The sequence below is a fragment of the Pogoniulus pusillus genome, chromosome 37, assembly GCF_015220805.1.
Source record: "Pogoniulus pusillus isolate bPogPus1 chromosome 37, bPogPus1.pri, whole genome shotgun sequence".
NCBI classification, from domain to species: Eukaryota; Metazoa; Chordata; class Aves; order Piciformes; family Lybiidae; genus Pogoniulus; species Pogoniulus pusillus.
Window position 1 is genome coordinate 861,143 of NC_087300.1, and position 15,676 is coordinate 876,818.

The 15,676-nt window shown below is 55.7% G+C and overlaps 2 protein-coding genes across 2 annotated transcripts; both read right to left on the bottom strand.

Moving 5' to 3' along the window:
- Positions 1–153: 153 nt before the first annotated feature.
- HMGN2 (high mobility group nucleosomal binding domain 2) lies at positions 154–4,160 on the bottom strand. The gene is made up of 6 exons (XM_064172670.1): positions 3,662–4,160; positions 2,780–2,824; positions 2,357–2,386; positions 2,046–2,096; positions 1,443–1,538; positions 154–1,036 (listed from the first exon to the last, which is right to left on the bottom strand). The coding sequence occupies exons 1-6, from the start codon at positions 3,674–3,676 to the stop codon at positions 1,001–1,003; spliced, it is 273 nt and encodes a 90-aa protein (XP_064028740.1). The 5' UTR covers positions 3,677–4,160; the 3' UTR covers positions 154–1,000.
- A 2,270-nt stretch (positions 4,161–6,430) lies between these two features.
- On the bottom strand, positions 6,431–15,633 carry DHDDS (dehydrodolichyl diphosphate synthase subunit). The gene is given in 10 exon segments (XM_064172665.1): positions 6,431–7,890; positions 9,843–9,950; positions 10,808–10,922; positions 11,538–11,580; positions 11,583–11,638; positions 12,341–12,457; positions 12,934–13,076; positions 13,307–13,423; positions 14,312–14,392; positions 15,442–15,633. Coding segments are annotated over 9 exon segments (999 nt in total). The 5' UTR covers positions 14,375–14,392; positions 15,442–15,633; the 3' UTR covers positions 6,431–7,653.
- Positions 15,634–15,676: the final 43 nt, after the last annotated feature.

Sequence of the window (15,676 nt, forward strand, 5' to 3'; positions counted from 1 at the left end):
CAGCAGAGGGACAAGCCCGGCCCTGGCACACACACTGCAAGCCGCCTCCTGACACCAACCGCGCAGACAGAGCAGATGCTCTTTTAAGGTCCCTTCCAACCCATTCCACGGATCCGCCGAAGCGAGGGCAAGAGCAAGGTGCAAGGCATCAAGAACAGTCCAAGCCAAACCGTATCCAGCTTTATTAAAAGGTACTTGTCATGAACAGTCAATGGCAACTGAGGCAGGACATGGGCTACAATCGGCAACATCGAACAACCGTCGAACTCCCCTCCCTTCACGGACTACCCAAAGGTACAAGAGGCTCTAAAACTGAAGAATCTTCATTTCATATTTGCAGAGGGAAAAGTTTAGAGTGAGGGTGGACACTTTCACATTGAGCATGTTGTTTAACAACTCGGCACGAACCTACCCTGACTTTGAGAGGAAGGGAAGGGTACCGTGGGTTGGGTTTTCTTCAGCACGATAGGAAAGAGGCAGTGAAGGCTCCCTTAGAGCCCTTTTATCCCTAATTAGACACCAGGAGTCCAGATCGCCTGACACTGAGGGAGCAGTGAGCCCCCAGGTGCCAGTTTGGCTGTGTTTTGGAGTGTTAGGGTCTGTGGAAAACCAAGGAGGGCGTGGAAGGAAAGGGCAGGTCTGACAAACAGTGGATGCGGAGCCAGCAACAGGCATCCTGGGAACTTTCACCTTCGCTCAGATGCTGATGTGCAGCACCAGGGAATCTCTTCCTCCTCCCAAAAATTGGGGGAAACCAGGAAAAAAAAAGTTTTTCTTACTCCAATTCAGGTTCTGAGAAATAGACTAAGTGACATTTGACACCCCCCAACACACCCCCCCTCCACCCCAACACAACAACGAAGCAGTCTGTGTGCTAACAACATAGCTTAAAAAAAAGTCAACCAAAGAGTCTGCATTGTTATAAAACTTGATAAAAAATAGTATTTCAAACTGTACAGTCACCAGAAGTACACAGTTATCAAAAATTCACACACTTGTCTCACTTGGCTTCACCAGCACCTTCAGCTTTCTGTGCCTGCAAGAGAAGAGGGGGAAGCAGTCAGCACACACCAGCAGCTGCTGGCTCCTGGCTCTCCACAGCCCTGCTGCCAACAGCAGGAATCTCCCCGGGGCTGCACCACCAACAGATCCAGGTTCAACATCTGAAGCACCCTAAAGGCAACCCTGAAGTTGCTTTGTTAGATGTGGACTGTGTGGACAGCTACCTTCATGTGGCAACTCCAACCAGCAGACAGCTTTAACTCTGCCAACCAGACCCACACCCCCTCCACACCTGCAGATGTGGCGCCAGTGCCACAAGTAACAGCCCTAAGTAACTGTGCAGTAATCCCTCTTGTTAGCACAGGCCTGGGCCTGCCTGTGTTTGATAGGGAAGAACCAACAGGGTGATGTAAGCCAAGCTGCCAGAGCTGCTGCTCTACCTGGTCTGTTTTGGCATCTCCGTTTTCTGCAGGGTTGTTTCCCTCCTTGCCAGCATCAGCCTTCCCCTTCTTCCCCTTGGGCAACTTCTCACTCTTCTGCAAAGCAAAGGTTGAGATGATGCAAGGTGGTTGTTACAACAGCTGAGCCATGGGAATCCAACTCCAAGGGTACAGCCCAACGCCTGGACTTGATCACCCTACAGATCTTTCCCAACCTGAACCATTCCATGATTCCAGCACCGGAAGCTGGCCCAGAAGGAGCACAACACAACAATATTTGCACACTTAAGAGACTACAACTGTGCAGAGTCTTCCCTCTGCCAATTTTTGTACTGCAAAGCTTTGTAGCAGTGAGGACACAGCTCAGTATAGTTCTGTGTGCTGGCGTGAAAAGTTATATTAGTTGTTGGTCTTATTAGCCAGGCTGGATGAGGCCTTGAGCAACCTGGTCCAGTGGAAGGTGCAGGAGGTGTCCCTGCCCATGGCAGGAGGTTAGAACTAGATGATCATCTAAGGTCCCTTCCAACCCAAACCATTCTATGATTCTATGCGAGGACAAATCTAAACTCCCACCCATTTACCTTGGCTGACACAACCACTCACCTTTGGAGCTGCCTTTTTAGGTTTAGGCTCTGGCTTGGGAGGAGCAGGCTTCTGTAAGAGGAAAAAACAACAACCTCCTTGTGTTATTCCAACTGTTTCAAGAACTGCACACAAGCCAAAAAGCAAAGTGCTTCAGGAAAGCAAATCACAACAGTTGAAACTGAAGCATCTACTTGTCAGTTATTCCACCACCACCCTCAAAGAACCACACAACAGAGCAGGAACTTTCCATCCTTCCAGCTTCTCAAGCTGCTCAAGCTTAAAAGTGCCAAGGGTTGTGTCACCTCTGCACAGCAAGAGAACATACTCACAGCAGATAACCTTGCTGACCTCCGCTGTGGCTGCGTAGAGAGGGAAAAGAATCGAATTTAATGTGATGGAAAAGGATCGCTCCAAGATTTATCAGGCAGCTCTCAGTTCCAAGTATTAAAATCCCAGTGTCCAGTTCCATTTCCCCTCTACTCTCAAGAAACTCTCATTTGAAAGGATTTTACTTCCCTTCCTCTCCCTGTTTCTCAAGACAGGTGAAGCTATCCCATCCAAACCACTACTGAGAGCTAATAATAATTAAGTTCATTTCCCACAATTAAGGTTAAGACAGTTACTATGAAAGCTCAAAGCCAGTTAAGCCCAACCCTGCTCCTGCTCCCCAGTTCTACTTCCATGAAGCTAAAGCTCATCTTCCAACATCAACACTTCAGGATCAAACTTTCTCCAAATATTGAACTTCTTACCTCATCCTTAACTTTGGCCTTATCGCCCTTGGCATCTCCTTCAGCCTAGGACGTGACACACAAGTTGTACCAACCAGTTAAGGGGAGCCAGGCTCAGCCCCCCGCTCCCATCCGCAAAGGAACCGCTTCCAGCCCGCACCCGCTGGGTTCCAGGTCCTCCCCACGCCTCAGGCCGCCGGGACTGCCCCCACCTGCCCCCGTGCGCTCCGCAGGCCGCCGAGATTCGGGGAGGGGCGGGAGGCGCCGGCGGGTCCCCTCCTCCGCGGGATTCCCGGGGCGGGCCGAGGCGGAAGCCCCACACCGGCCCACCCCACAGCGGGGCGGGAGCAGCCTCCTCCCCCGGGGGTGTGGGATGGGGATGAGTGGGGGGGGGAAAAAGAGGCGGGGAACGGCGCTGCCCCTTCAGGGAGGCCTCGCTCCCGCCCACGACTGGCCCCGCGGGGCGGCGGTTTTGGCGGCAAAGCCTCCCGGGCGCCAGCAGCGCGGCCGCTTCCCGCCCTTTCCCGCCCCACCGGCGCTCCCCTCCCCCCCGCCGCCTCCCCGTCCCTCCCGCCAAAACCAACTGGATCGGACCGGCGCCGCTCGGCGCTCCCTGCCCCCCTCCCCCCTCCGTTAGCCCCCGCGCGCGCCGCCGGTAACGGTCCGCGCGCCGCCGGTAACGGTCCCCGCGCCGCCGCCCCGCCCCCACCACCGCTGGGGCCTCACAACCGTTACCGCCCCGAACGGGGAGGGAGGGGGAACGAGAATGAGCGTCTAGTCCCGCCCCCCCCGCGGGCGAGCGGGGATGAGCTGGGGGGGCGCAGCGGGGCGGGTAGGCCCCTACGGCGGAGAGGCGCGGCAGGGCGGCCCGCTCCCACCGCCACCATCCCCGGCGCCACGTACCTTTCTCTTCGGCATGGCTCCGTGCGGGCGCCTTGTGCGTGCGTGTGTGTGTGTGCGAGGGAGCGGCGAGCTCGGCTGGGCGGCGTGAGGGGGCGGAGGGAGAAGGCGGAGGAAAAAAGGGGGAGGAGAGGGGGGAGGACAAACTGGGAGCGCTCGGTCCGGGGCGGCGGCGGCAGAGGCGGCGAGAAGCGGGGAAGGGAGTGAAGGGGGGAAAAGGGAGAAGGGGGAGGGGACGGGGGGGGAAGAAGAACAAGGGGAAAAAATGAAACCGAGCGTAAAACCGGCGGCGGGGGCCGTGCGGGGGCGCGGCGGGGCTGCCCTCCCGGCCGGCTGCGCTGCCCTCCCAACCGGCTGCGCTGCCCTCCCGACCGGCTGCGCTGCTCCCGACCCCACTGATTCGAATCGGCTGTTTATAAAGTTTTATATAGAGCCGGACGCGGCCCAACCGGTTCCAGCCGGATCCCCACCGCCCCGCTCGCCCATTGGCCCGCCGGGGTCACGTGGGGTGGGGCCGGGGAGGGGATGGGGGGGGGGCGCGGAGGTGGGTGGCGCGCGCGCAGCTGGGCCTCGTGCCCCCCCCCCCATGCATTACTCCCTCCCCCCCCCCATCCCCATCCCTTCCTCCCAGCTCCTTCCCGCGGGCGGGAAACACGGAGGGGGAGTGGGGCGGGGGGCAGAGAATAATAAAACGGGGGAGAAAAGGATAAAAGGGGGGGGGGGGGGGAGCACACCGCCCCCTCAGCTGCAGCCCGCAGGTGAGCGGAGCTGTTCGTTCAGCACCCAGCTGGGGTGCCGGTACCGACCCCCCCCCCCCACGCACACCGGGGCTGGGCGATCCCCGAGCTGCTGTGCAGCTGCGAGAAGCGTGAGCAGGATTCCGCCCCCCAGGAGATAGGCGAGAGAGGTGTAGCGAGGAGGGAAGGAGATGGGGGGGGAATGACACCAAAAATTCCCCCCAGGCGATGTTACCTGCACCAAAAGGACTTGCAGAGTTGGGCTGCTTCCCGAAGGAGCCATTCCTCACGCCTGGAGGGACGCAATCCATCCCTACAAACCCCACCAGGCTCCAGACGCTTCCCTGTGCTCCCAGCTTTGAACCTGTCCATGGAATCTCATCCAGGTTCTCATCCCTTTTCCCACCCCTCCAGGTAGCCTCATGGCTCGGTGGCAGGAGAAGCAGTTTCCCAGTCACGCTGATTTTCCCCCCCTCTTCACCATGATAGATCAGGAAAGTTGGAATTCTGGTGGCCTCTAAGCCCCATTCCCATGACTCTCAGATTCGATGGAAAGATTTGCTCCTGGAGCTGAGGAGCTGTGCTGTGAGCCTCCAACCCACCCTTCAACAAAGCAACACCCACGGGGCACGCTGGTGCTCCGCTGGGAGAGCTGCTGCAGGTGGAACACACAAGCCGCCAGCTCCCACAGGCCTTCTCCCACTCTACAGCAGCCCTTTGCTCTTCCTGCTACAGGGATCGTTTTCCCAAAGGGATGAAAACCTTCCTTACCAAGCCTTTTGCAAACCAGACCCTTTGGGGAACACCACCGCTGCAGCTGGGCTCACCTCTGTCCCCACCAGGCCACGAAAAAGCTGTTTGGGTTTTTCTTTTCCAAAGCAAGAACTGCAGCAGAAGTCTCCCCAGCAGCCTGGCAGAGCAGCCTGGGCAGTGCTCCACCTCGCAACCACCTCGGGTCAAACCTGAGGAGGAGCTTCTTTAACCAAGGGTGCCAGAGTCCAGATGCAGGCTGCCCAGAGAGGCTCACAGGCTCAAAGGATGTCAGGGATTGGAAGGGAGCCAAAGAGCTCGTCCAGTCCACCCCCCAGCCAGAGCAGGACCATCCAATCTAGCTTAGGGCACACAGGAGCACATCCAGACAGGGCTGGAAAGGCTTCAGAGGGGGAGACTCCACAGCCTCAATGGGCAGCCTGTGCCAGGCTCTGGGACCTTTTCAGGCAAGAAGTTTCCCCTTGTGCTGAGCTGGAACCTCCTGTGCTGCAGCTTCCATCCACTGCTGCTTGTCCTATACCAGGGAGCAGTGAGCAGAGCCTGTCCCCCAGCCCTCAGAGATTAGAAACACTGATTAAATCCCCTCTCAGTCTTCTCCAGACTAAGCAGCCCCAGGGCCCTCAGCCTCTCCTCACCAGGCAGTGCTCCAGCCCCCTCCTCATCCTCATAGCCCTCCCTCAGATCCTCTCCAGCAGATCCCTGTCCCTCCTCAACTGGGGAGCCCAGAACTGAAGGTGGCACTCAAGATGAGGTTTCAGTACTCAAGATGAGGTTGTGAAGTCTCCTCCTCTAGAGAGACTCCAACCTCACCTGGACATTGTGATCCTGGGCAACCTGCTCTTGGTGACCCTGATGTAGTAGAGGGCTTGGACTGAATGACCTCTGAGGTTGCCTTCGAGCCCCTACAGTTCTGTGACTCATGGAGAACAAATCATTTCTGCAGGCTGCCTCCTGAGTGTGAAGCCCAGAGGAGAGCCCAGCAGCACCAAGTCCCCACCACCTCAGCATGCCTTTACCCAAGCTACTTACTCAGGAGGAGGTGCACGCGTGGAGTCTTCTTCAGCCAAGCCTTGAGGTATCAAACTGCTCACACTGGACTGTAAAAAGAGCACAGCCTGCCAGTTGCTTCCACCTAACAGGAATGGGCTGAGGAGTCCAGCACAGGTTGAGGGATGTGATAGCAGATCTGGAAGCTAACTTCCTCACACCTTTACAACCAGAATCTCTGTGTGCTTCCTCATGGTCGTCTGATTTTGCAGAGCAGTTTGCTATCAATATGCTTTATTCACCATTAGACAATGGAGTTCTTCTCCTCACTGTCACAAAGAGCTGAGTGTGAAGCCCTTCACAAGGCTTTTAAAATCTCTGTTTTCTAGAGTTTTCACCTGGAGGTAAACAAGAAAGCTTCAGAACCAGCAAGAGCTGCCACTGCTGCACCTCTCTGTGCACCAGAAACAAAAACCCAGACATTTTCTCTTATTTCGACTGTGGGGACGGAAACAATCTTGGAAGTTGGCTTAGTTCAGCCTCCCTGCCTGATGGAAAAGCGAGAACAACCAACACCCCAGAGCTGCTGCAGCCGCTCCCAGCACAGGCAGCTCCAGAGCCCTGCTGAGCCCATCTTGGCTGGGCTTGGCTACTGTGCTCCTCATCTGGGCTGCCCCTCATTCCCTGCAAACAGGATGTTAAATCATAGCTCTCAGAGAGGTCTCCCAGGGATTCTGCAAGCTGTGCCATCACTGAGCTTTAGCTCCTTCCTTTTCAAGCCACAAAGCTAATTCCCAACCAATCCTTCCTCCTTGCCTGCTCGGAGCCTTTCCTAGGCACAGCTTGCTCCAACACCAGCGTTTGAGTTTTCCCCACACGCACTGCTCAGGAGGGATTGCAGGGCCTGGGGAAGCTCTGGAGATCTTTGTTCTGGCGCTTTGCTTGAGCTCCTGGGAAGCCAAGAGCAGACAGGTGAAACCCAGCAGAGTCAGGAGGGGAAAAGGCAAGATGGCATCAGGGAGTGGGGAATCTCTCTGCCACTGCTTGGCACACCAGCAATAATCCTCTGCTTCCAGAAAGCAAGGCTGCCCCTGAGGGGTAGCAGAGCAAATCTCAACAGGGGAGCCACCCCTGTGAAGCCATGGCAAGAACTTGAGCCCAGTCTGATTTACCAGGACTGAACTGGTTTGCCTGGGCCAGTTCGTGAGGAGTAAAACGGAACTGGGGGCTCATTTTATAGTTCAAAGAGCCAGGCCTGTGGAGTGCCAAGCAGGAGAGCTCTGGTGGGGTGTGCCCCTTCTCCATCGTGGGGGCAGGGAGGTACGACAGGACGGCATCGCCTTCCTCAGCAGCGCTCCCAGCCCTAGAGAGGTCACAGTGCTTGTCCCTGCCCCTCGGGACACTGGCAGCAGCCTGCGGCCCCACTGCTGAGCCACACCCAGGGAACTCCGCCGGGCTGCAGCTGTCCCCTGCCTTCCCGAGAAGGACCCAGCCCCTGTGTCATGCAGACACCGGACACAACCTCTCAAAGAAGTCCACTCTCTTGTGCTCCAGAGCCTGCAGGAAGCCCTGGATCCTCTGCTCCCGCATGGCTGTGCACTTCTGCAGCAGCATCCGGCGGCGCCGAGAGTCTCCGTGGGACGCGAACCCCTCCTGCTGCAGCTTCTGTGTCACATAAGCCTGATCCCTTTCCATCTGTTGTCGCCTCCTTTCCTCCATGTAGGAGTCTCTGGCCTTCTGGAGTGAAAAGCAGGACAGCATTAGCACTTTACCAAGCCTTTCAGCTCATCTCACCATGGCCCTGCTGGAGCCAGTCCAAGGGAGGGCCCCAAAGATGATCAGAGAGCTGCAGAACCGATGTTGTGAGAACAGGCTGAAAGAATTGGGGCTGCTCAGTCTGCAGAAGAGAAAGCTCTGGGGAGACCTTAGAGCTGCATTTCAGTATCTGCAGGGGACCTACAGGCAGGCTGGGGAGGGACTGTTCAGAAGGGCCTGTGGGGATAGGCTGAGGGCAGTGGTTTGGAACTGGAGCAGGGCAGAGTTAGGTTGGACATCAGGAGGAAGTTCTGCAGTGAGGGTGGGGAGAGACTGGAACAGGCTGCCCAGGAATGTGGCTGAGGTCCCATCCCTGGAGACATTCAAGACCAGACTCGACATCCTGGTCAGCCTGCTCTAGTTGGAGGTGTCCCTGCTGCCTGCAGGGGGGTTGGACAAGATTACCTTGGAGGGTCCCTTCCTACCCAGTGCAGTCTCTGAATCTCTGGTAGAGGAGCAAAGCAGCACCAGCTACAGGAGAAACAGCCCCTGCTTGGCCACCAATCTGCAGGCTACCTGAAGGGTGGCTCTGCCTCCACCTCCTCCACTTTGAGGCAGCTTGTTTGGTTTTAGAAAAATAGAGAGCTACCCTTTTGGAGCTTCTCCCCATGCCCCAGGTCTGCTCACAGCATTAGCTCCTAGTTAAAACAGATACAGGTCATGGCAGATGCCTCAGATACAGGAATCAGAGAGAAGCAGTGCACAAGAGGACTTTTAAACCCCAGACAAGGTGCACACAAGCCAGCATCACCAGCACAGAGCCTTTGATCCTATTCATGTGGCAGCTGAAAGGTTTTTAGGGAATTCAGAACAATGACTTCTGGAGCAATTCTTTCAGCTGGTGATCAGGTACTGAGCTAATCAGCCTCAGCACAGGAGCTCCAGCGGGCTCAGCATTCCCAAGCGCCTGTGATCTAGCAGAGCCTGAGAGGCAGCGAGGTGGGCAGGAGAAAGGTGCAGGCAGAGGGCAGCAGCTGTCCTTGCCTTCCCTTCAAGCACTTGAAAGTTTTTAGCAGATTATCACTCTTGGATTTCTTCTCAAGGCACAAATCCAGGCCTGCAGCCTCCAACAGCACAAACACATCAAGCTTTTGAAGAGGAGGAGAACTAGTCCCTGTGACATCACCTGGGATACCCTTTCAGGAACAGTGTGGCCTTTCAAAGGCCCTGAAATTACCTTCTGTTGTGCTGGGAGCAAGAGCAGACCCATCCCTAGATACAGGAAGCTCATGAACTGGCAGCACTGCTCTGCTGCAGCTCAGCCTAGCTGACACAAAGACCTGCCCAGCACAAGACCGAACCAGTGAAATTCTGTGCAGCAGCAAAGGCTTGGCATGGGCACTGCCACTGGGTGAGCCTGAAACCAGCAGCTGTGTTCTCTCCCTGGCTCCACCATGTACTCAAAGCAGGCTACAGCTGACCCTGGGTGAGCAATAATCAGCCAGCAGAACCCCTGGAGTGACTTGAGCTGTCTTTGCTTGAACCTTTGATGAAGCAATTTGAGCTCAAACTGGCTGGGTTTAGCCTCAGGAGACCTCACTTGATCTGTCCTGTCAGCTGAGGAGTGGGGACAGATACTTCCAGCTGGTGGAATGAGCAATCAGCTAACAGCTAACAGACAGTGCTGACTCCAGATACTTCAGGTGCTCCTCAGCATGGAGGAGTCTGCCCATAGGCCAAGGTCTTGCACCAAGCCACATGGGTACAGAAGGAGCAACACAACAGTGTGAGCTGCTCCTGAAACAAGACCTTAACTAACCAGGAGGTGAACAGTTCCTCTGCTCCCACTTCACACCACCTCACCTGATCTGCAGCGGTCTGCTGAGCAGAGAACATGTGGTGCTGAGCTCTCCATCTCCTGGAGGTTCCCTTACCTGCAGAGCAGTGTAGTTCATCTGGAACCGAAGGATAGCCTCACACAGGTTCCAAAAGGAATACTCTGGCCACAAGACTGACTGAAACACCAGGCACGAGTGGGATGTCTGCAAGGAGCAAGAGCACCAAAAGTCACCAAGGTGCAAGCTCTGCCCATCAAACTAAGCTGGTTTGCTCACAGAGGTTTTACCAAGGCTGTGTTTTAGGATTCTATTTAATGTGAAGGTTGGACCAGATGATCCTTGGGGTCCCTTCCAGCCTGGCATTCTGGGATGCAGTGAAATAAATACCAGCCAGGAGAGTTTGCAGGCAGAGTCTTTCCACCAGCCAGCCTCCTGCAAAGGCACCAGCAGAATTCTGTCTGATGCTGCGTTGGTCTCCACGGAGGTGTTTTAATAACTTCAGCACCAGAGGCTTCTAACAACACTAAAATAGCAACCCTGAGCTACCAAAGGCTGAGGTGAGGGAGTAAAATGAAGTGGGGATCAGGAGATGACATTTAAGCCATTCATCAAATGACATCTCCTGCTATTCCTTGCTGCCCACTCCTGGCATTTCAAGTGCTTTAATGAGTTGTGGTGCACTGAAGCTACCCCAGAGCTGCAAGATGCAAGCTGCCCACTGAAAGCTCCCTCAGGGTTCTGGCTGGATGTGTCCCTGTGACCACCACTCCACAGTCTAATTCTAACACAATCTAACCCTGACTGACTCTCGACATCCACAGAATGACAGGGGTTGGAAGGGACATCCAGGGATCACCAAGTCCAACTCCCCTGCCAGAGCAGGGTCACCCAAGGCAGGGCACACAGAACACATCCAGGTGAGGTTGGAAAGTCTCCAGAGGAGACTCCACAACCTCTCTGGGCAGCCTGCTCAAGGCTACAGTAAACCTTAGAGTGACAGAATCCTGGAATGGGTTGGAAGGGACCTTAAAGCTCATCTAGGAGGAAAGAAAAGACTTTACCTGCCAGAGCAAGAAATCACTCAAGCGAACCTCTCCAGAGGTCCTGATGAGGAGGTCTGGGTCGGGGGAGTTGCTGGTGTACAGGCACTGATCCAGCAGCGCTTCCGACACGTCGCTGAGGAAGACAGAGACAGCTGAGAGCCCTCCCTGAGCCAACAGGGGCCATGAGAAGAGGGGAAGGACTGAGGGGGGGGTTATAAACACAGAGCTGCAGCTGGAGCCACACCACTGACAGGCATCACCTCGCTGCTGCTGGCCACTGCTGCCCAGGCCAGTTCCAGTGCTTTCAGCCCCCAGAGCACCCCCACCCAGGCCATGCTCTGTGAAACACAATACGGTGGTGGAAGCAGACTGTGAGGACTTCCATCTGGAGCAGAGAGCAAAGTGCTAATGACTCCATCTCCTCCAGGGTGGAGAAACAGTTCAGCAGTCATGATTCAGCTGTTGTTTGACCTCACAACTAAGTCTGCCAGCCAAGCAGCCAATTGTTGTGGCACAAAATCTGCCTTCACATTTAAACTGACTTGAGACACAGACCCAATTCCCCCTCTTCCTCGGTTGTGTTTCTGTTACCCTGGCAACCGAAAATAATAAAAGCCAAACATTGCAGAGTAACTTTAAGTCACTTGTTCCAGCCACAGTGATTTAATGAGCTCTATTTAAAAGCCACTTGGCTGCTGAGTGTACGTGGGACCAGAGGCAGCTCTGGGCACAGGCAGGCAGCAGGTACCTGGGTTCCAGCAGGCCTTGTTCCACTCCCCAGGCCATCTCCTGACGGCGTTGCTGATCTCGTGTCTTGAGGTGTAAGCGAAGCAGACATTGAGAAAGCATCTGGAAAGAGGTGAAAGAAATGTGGAATACCAACCTAGGGAAGGTGCAGATGACAGAAAGAACAGTGACAACAGCCAGGGTCGTTTCTGCTGGAAAAGCCTTCTCAGATCACTGAGCCAAACCCTTCTCTAACTCCGCCCAGGCTGGGGCTAATCCCTCAGCACCGCAGCTCTGCCTCTGTGAAACTCCTCCGGGGATGGGGATCTAACCACTTCCCTGGGCAGCCTGTGCCAGGCTTTAGGAACCTTTTCAGTGAAAAAGTTTCCTCCAATGTCCAACCTAAACCTCCCTCGGCGCAAGCTGAGGCCATTTCCTCTCATTCTATCACTTGTTACTAGGAAGCAGAGCCCAGCCCCCACCTGCCTCCAGCCTCCTCTCGGGAAGCAGTGGAGAGCCACAAGATCTCCCCTCAGCCTCCTTTATCCAGACTAAACCACCCCAGGTTTACTCTGCTGCTCCTCACTAGACCCTTCCCCCAGCTTCACTGCCCTTCCCTGGACCTGCTCCAGCCCCTCAACGTCCTTCTTGGAGGGAGGGCCCCAAAACTGACCCCAGCACTCATTGTGGCCAAGTGCAAGGCAATGCATGGGCTTGTAGCACAAAGAAGGGGGAAAAAAAGGTGGGGAACACTGCCAAGTCTCAGTCCTCAGGCAGAAGAGGAGGATGTGAGGCATCAGCTCCTTCAGACTGTGTGTTCCTTACTTGTTGTAGTTCCTAGTGGCCAGCACGGCCTGGGCAATCAGCTCCTGGATGTCCAAGGGCAGCAGCGGCAGGTCCCCGAGGACACGGATGCACACCCCATGCTTCCTCAGGTTCTCCCTGCACCCAATGGCAAGGGTCAGCACCACACAGAACAGATCCCCACACACTGCTGTGCTCCCTCTGCCTGAGCAAAGCTCGGTGGAGGCCTCAGAGCATGATGCTGAGCTAACCCCTGATCTGCCAAGGGCACTGGAGCAGAACTCAAGGCAAGGTTTTGGTACTTCAGGACCTCCATCAAGCACTCTAGTGCCAAGCAGCAATTTTTAGTGGTACTGTGCTCCTCCCAGAGCTGTCCTGTGCCAGCTGCTTGGACAGGGTTGCGCACAGCAACACCAACCTGGTGTGCAGGGGGACTGTGTGCGCTCAGGAGCTGCACATCCCACCCCTGGCAGTAGAGTCCCTCAACCTAAGCCTCTCTAGAGAACAATCTCCTTCATTTAACCCTTTCCACAACTTCTGACATCCCTGTAACACCTCTGAATCGTGTTCTGCTTTCTTTCCACCCCGTGGGACACCCCTCAGAGGATCCTTACTGCTCCTCCAGCAGGCGGCTGAACTTCTGCCTTGCCAGATCCATCAGCCCATCCACCTCCTCCTTGGAGCGCTTGAAGTTCTCGATGCTGAAGGCATAGACAGTGACCTCCCTGATGCCCAGGTTCAAACACCAGCGGAGTGTCTGCGAGGGGACAAAGCAGAACTCAGAGAGGCAGACTCAGAGTCAGCCAGAGCCAGCAAGAGAGGAGGACAGCCAGAGCCTGCCGCTGCGAACCCTGGCGACAAACACAGCTCCAGGCACAAGCCTGACTGCAGTGACGAGAAGCAACACAACACAGCAGTGAGGCAGCAAAAAGTCATCTGGTGGCCGTGGCTCAACCTTTCAACATAAAGCCACAGGCCCTTGCTCACCTGTGCCAGCTTATCAAAGCCCTGTGAGTGCCCCTGCTGCCTCTCCACGTGGCACTTCTGGGCGTAGCGGCGGTTGCCATCCATGATGAAGGCAACATGCTTGGGCATTGGACCTGCCTGGGGGAGGAGAGACACAGGAGAGAAGAGAGACAACAGCCCAGGAGAGGAGAAAGAACAGACCACAAAATGAGCAGCCAGCATCTTGCACGACAGAGTTTAGTCCCACTGCTCCCGGTGGCACCACCCCTTTGTAGGGGTGTAGCAGCCAGCCCCCAGCTTCAGTCCAGGGCTGGAAAGACCTCTTTGTATGTCCCAGTTTAGGCTCTCTAAAAGGCAAAACAACAAAACCCTGAACTGAAAAGCAACTTAACCCTCCCTGTTTCTATCCTGACAGAGAACTGCAGCACTCAGGAGGCAGCAGCACTGCCACAGCCAAGCCCCTGCAGCCACAGGGAGGGCAAAGAGAGCTCCACACTGCTGGAATTGTGAAGTGGTCAAGAGCCCTTTCCCAGCCAGAGTTAACAAGAAAACAAAGAAAGGAATGATCATTCCCCATCTTTAAGAGGAGGATTCCTTTCCACTGACCTCATGAGGCCAGCACAGATCCTGCAGGAAGGGCAGCAGCAGCAGCCTGAGCGAGGCAGAATTTCCCTGCAGCTGCTGCATTGGTACTCAGCAGAACCTCAGCTGCATTCCTTAGCCTCACAGCCCAACCACCTCACTTCTCTCCCTCCTCCCCACACTCTGCTCTCATCAGCAAGGGCACAAGCCTGGGAGACTGGCAGTGTAAGCTCATTACTGGCAAGTGCTGCCCACAGCCTTGCTCATCCACAAGACTCAGCTGAATTAATTTTCCATCCTTGGCTGCTGCCTGGGGAAGTGCATCCAGTACCAGCACTACCAAGCACCTCTGCCAGCCACACGACCCTCCTAGAGCACAGCAGCAGCTCTGAACCCTGAGGCACCTGCCAGTTCTGCACCCAGGCAACCAACTTCCTTCCTTACCTTAATGATGTTGGCACAAAACCTCTCTATGATGGTCAGCTCACCCTCTCTGATCCACGACATCCTTCACCAAGGGCTCTTCTTTTGCAACACGAAGATGAAAACAAAGGGGTTAGAGGTGCAGAAGGTTCTGCCCGAACCCAAAGCAACACCACAAAGCATCACCTTGGGGAAAACAGGATTCCAGGAGCTGCTCTGGAGCCCTTTTCATCATCTGTGCACGGACTTTGATGTGCAGACAAGAGGGAAGCTGAGAAATGAGCTCTGGAACTTTCCACTGCGTCTCAGCAGAATGGATTCTGCCCCAGCTGGCAGTAAAGGAAACCTTGCCGTGGCCCAGCCAGCCTGGCTGGCTGGTGTGGGAGCAGAGCCACACGGGGGGCTCCCACCAGGCCCAGGGCAGCAGCAGGAGCTGTCCCTCAACATTCTCGTGTGGGACTTCTTGGATATCTTTCAAATGAACAACCAACTGCCCTGCACTTGTGTCACCACTGAGCCTCCTTCCTCCTCTACAAGTAGAGGACTTAAGCCTCTGGAGCTACAAAACCAACGGATTTTTACCATGCTACCTGCACATCAAAAGCCAAGATCTGCTTTGAGCTACCAACAGCTGGCTGAAACTCCACCTTCATCTTCAGCTCGGAACCTCAAGACATAGGCAAAGCAACAATGAGGGAGAGCAGTGGAGGCAACAGCCCAGATCCAACCACCCAGTACCTATTTAGAGACCAAAACAGCTTCGAATTCCACTCACTGATGGCATTAATTTTCCTGCCTGTCCACTCAGGGAGGGCTGGCAAGCCACAGATGCAGCCACAAAACATTAAGGCAAGGAACTGATGAACCTCAGGCTCTGTTCCTAAAGCTCTTAACGCCCTTCTTGAGTACCTCAGACTGAAAATGCCTCCTCCAAAGCCACCCGTGGCCGTTAGCAGCACTCAAGCTTCCCCAACCGAGTTCAGGGTGCCATCTTAAAACCCACACTTCTCCGAGAAACGCCTCCTCTGTCCGCCAGGAACCGAGCACCACAAAAGCCATAACTTGCTCCTGCCCCGCGGGGTGGCCGCAGCCGGGAGAATTCAGTCCCCTCCGGCCGCTCGCTCCCCACCGACAGCCTGGCCAACACTCACCGATGGCACCGAGCAGAGGTGGAAGAGGTGGGGGAAAAGACACTCAGACCACCCCCTCCGGGTGAGGCAGCCTCTCCACAGGCTCTCCGCAGCCTTCCGCGCCAGGCACGGGGCAGGCGGGCAGCGGACACAAGCCGGCGTCCCTCTGGCCCGGCCGCCGGACCGCCCCCGCTCACGGCGGAGCCTGAGCGTGCCCCCACACCTCCACCGGCTCCGCGAGGGGAAAGGAAGCAGC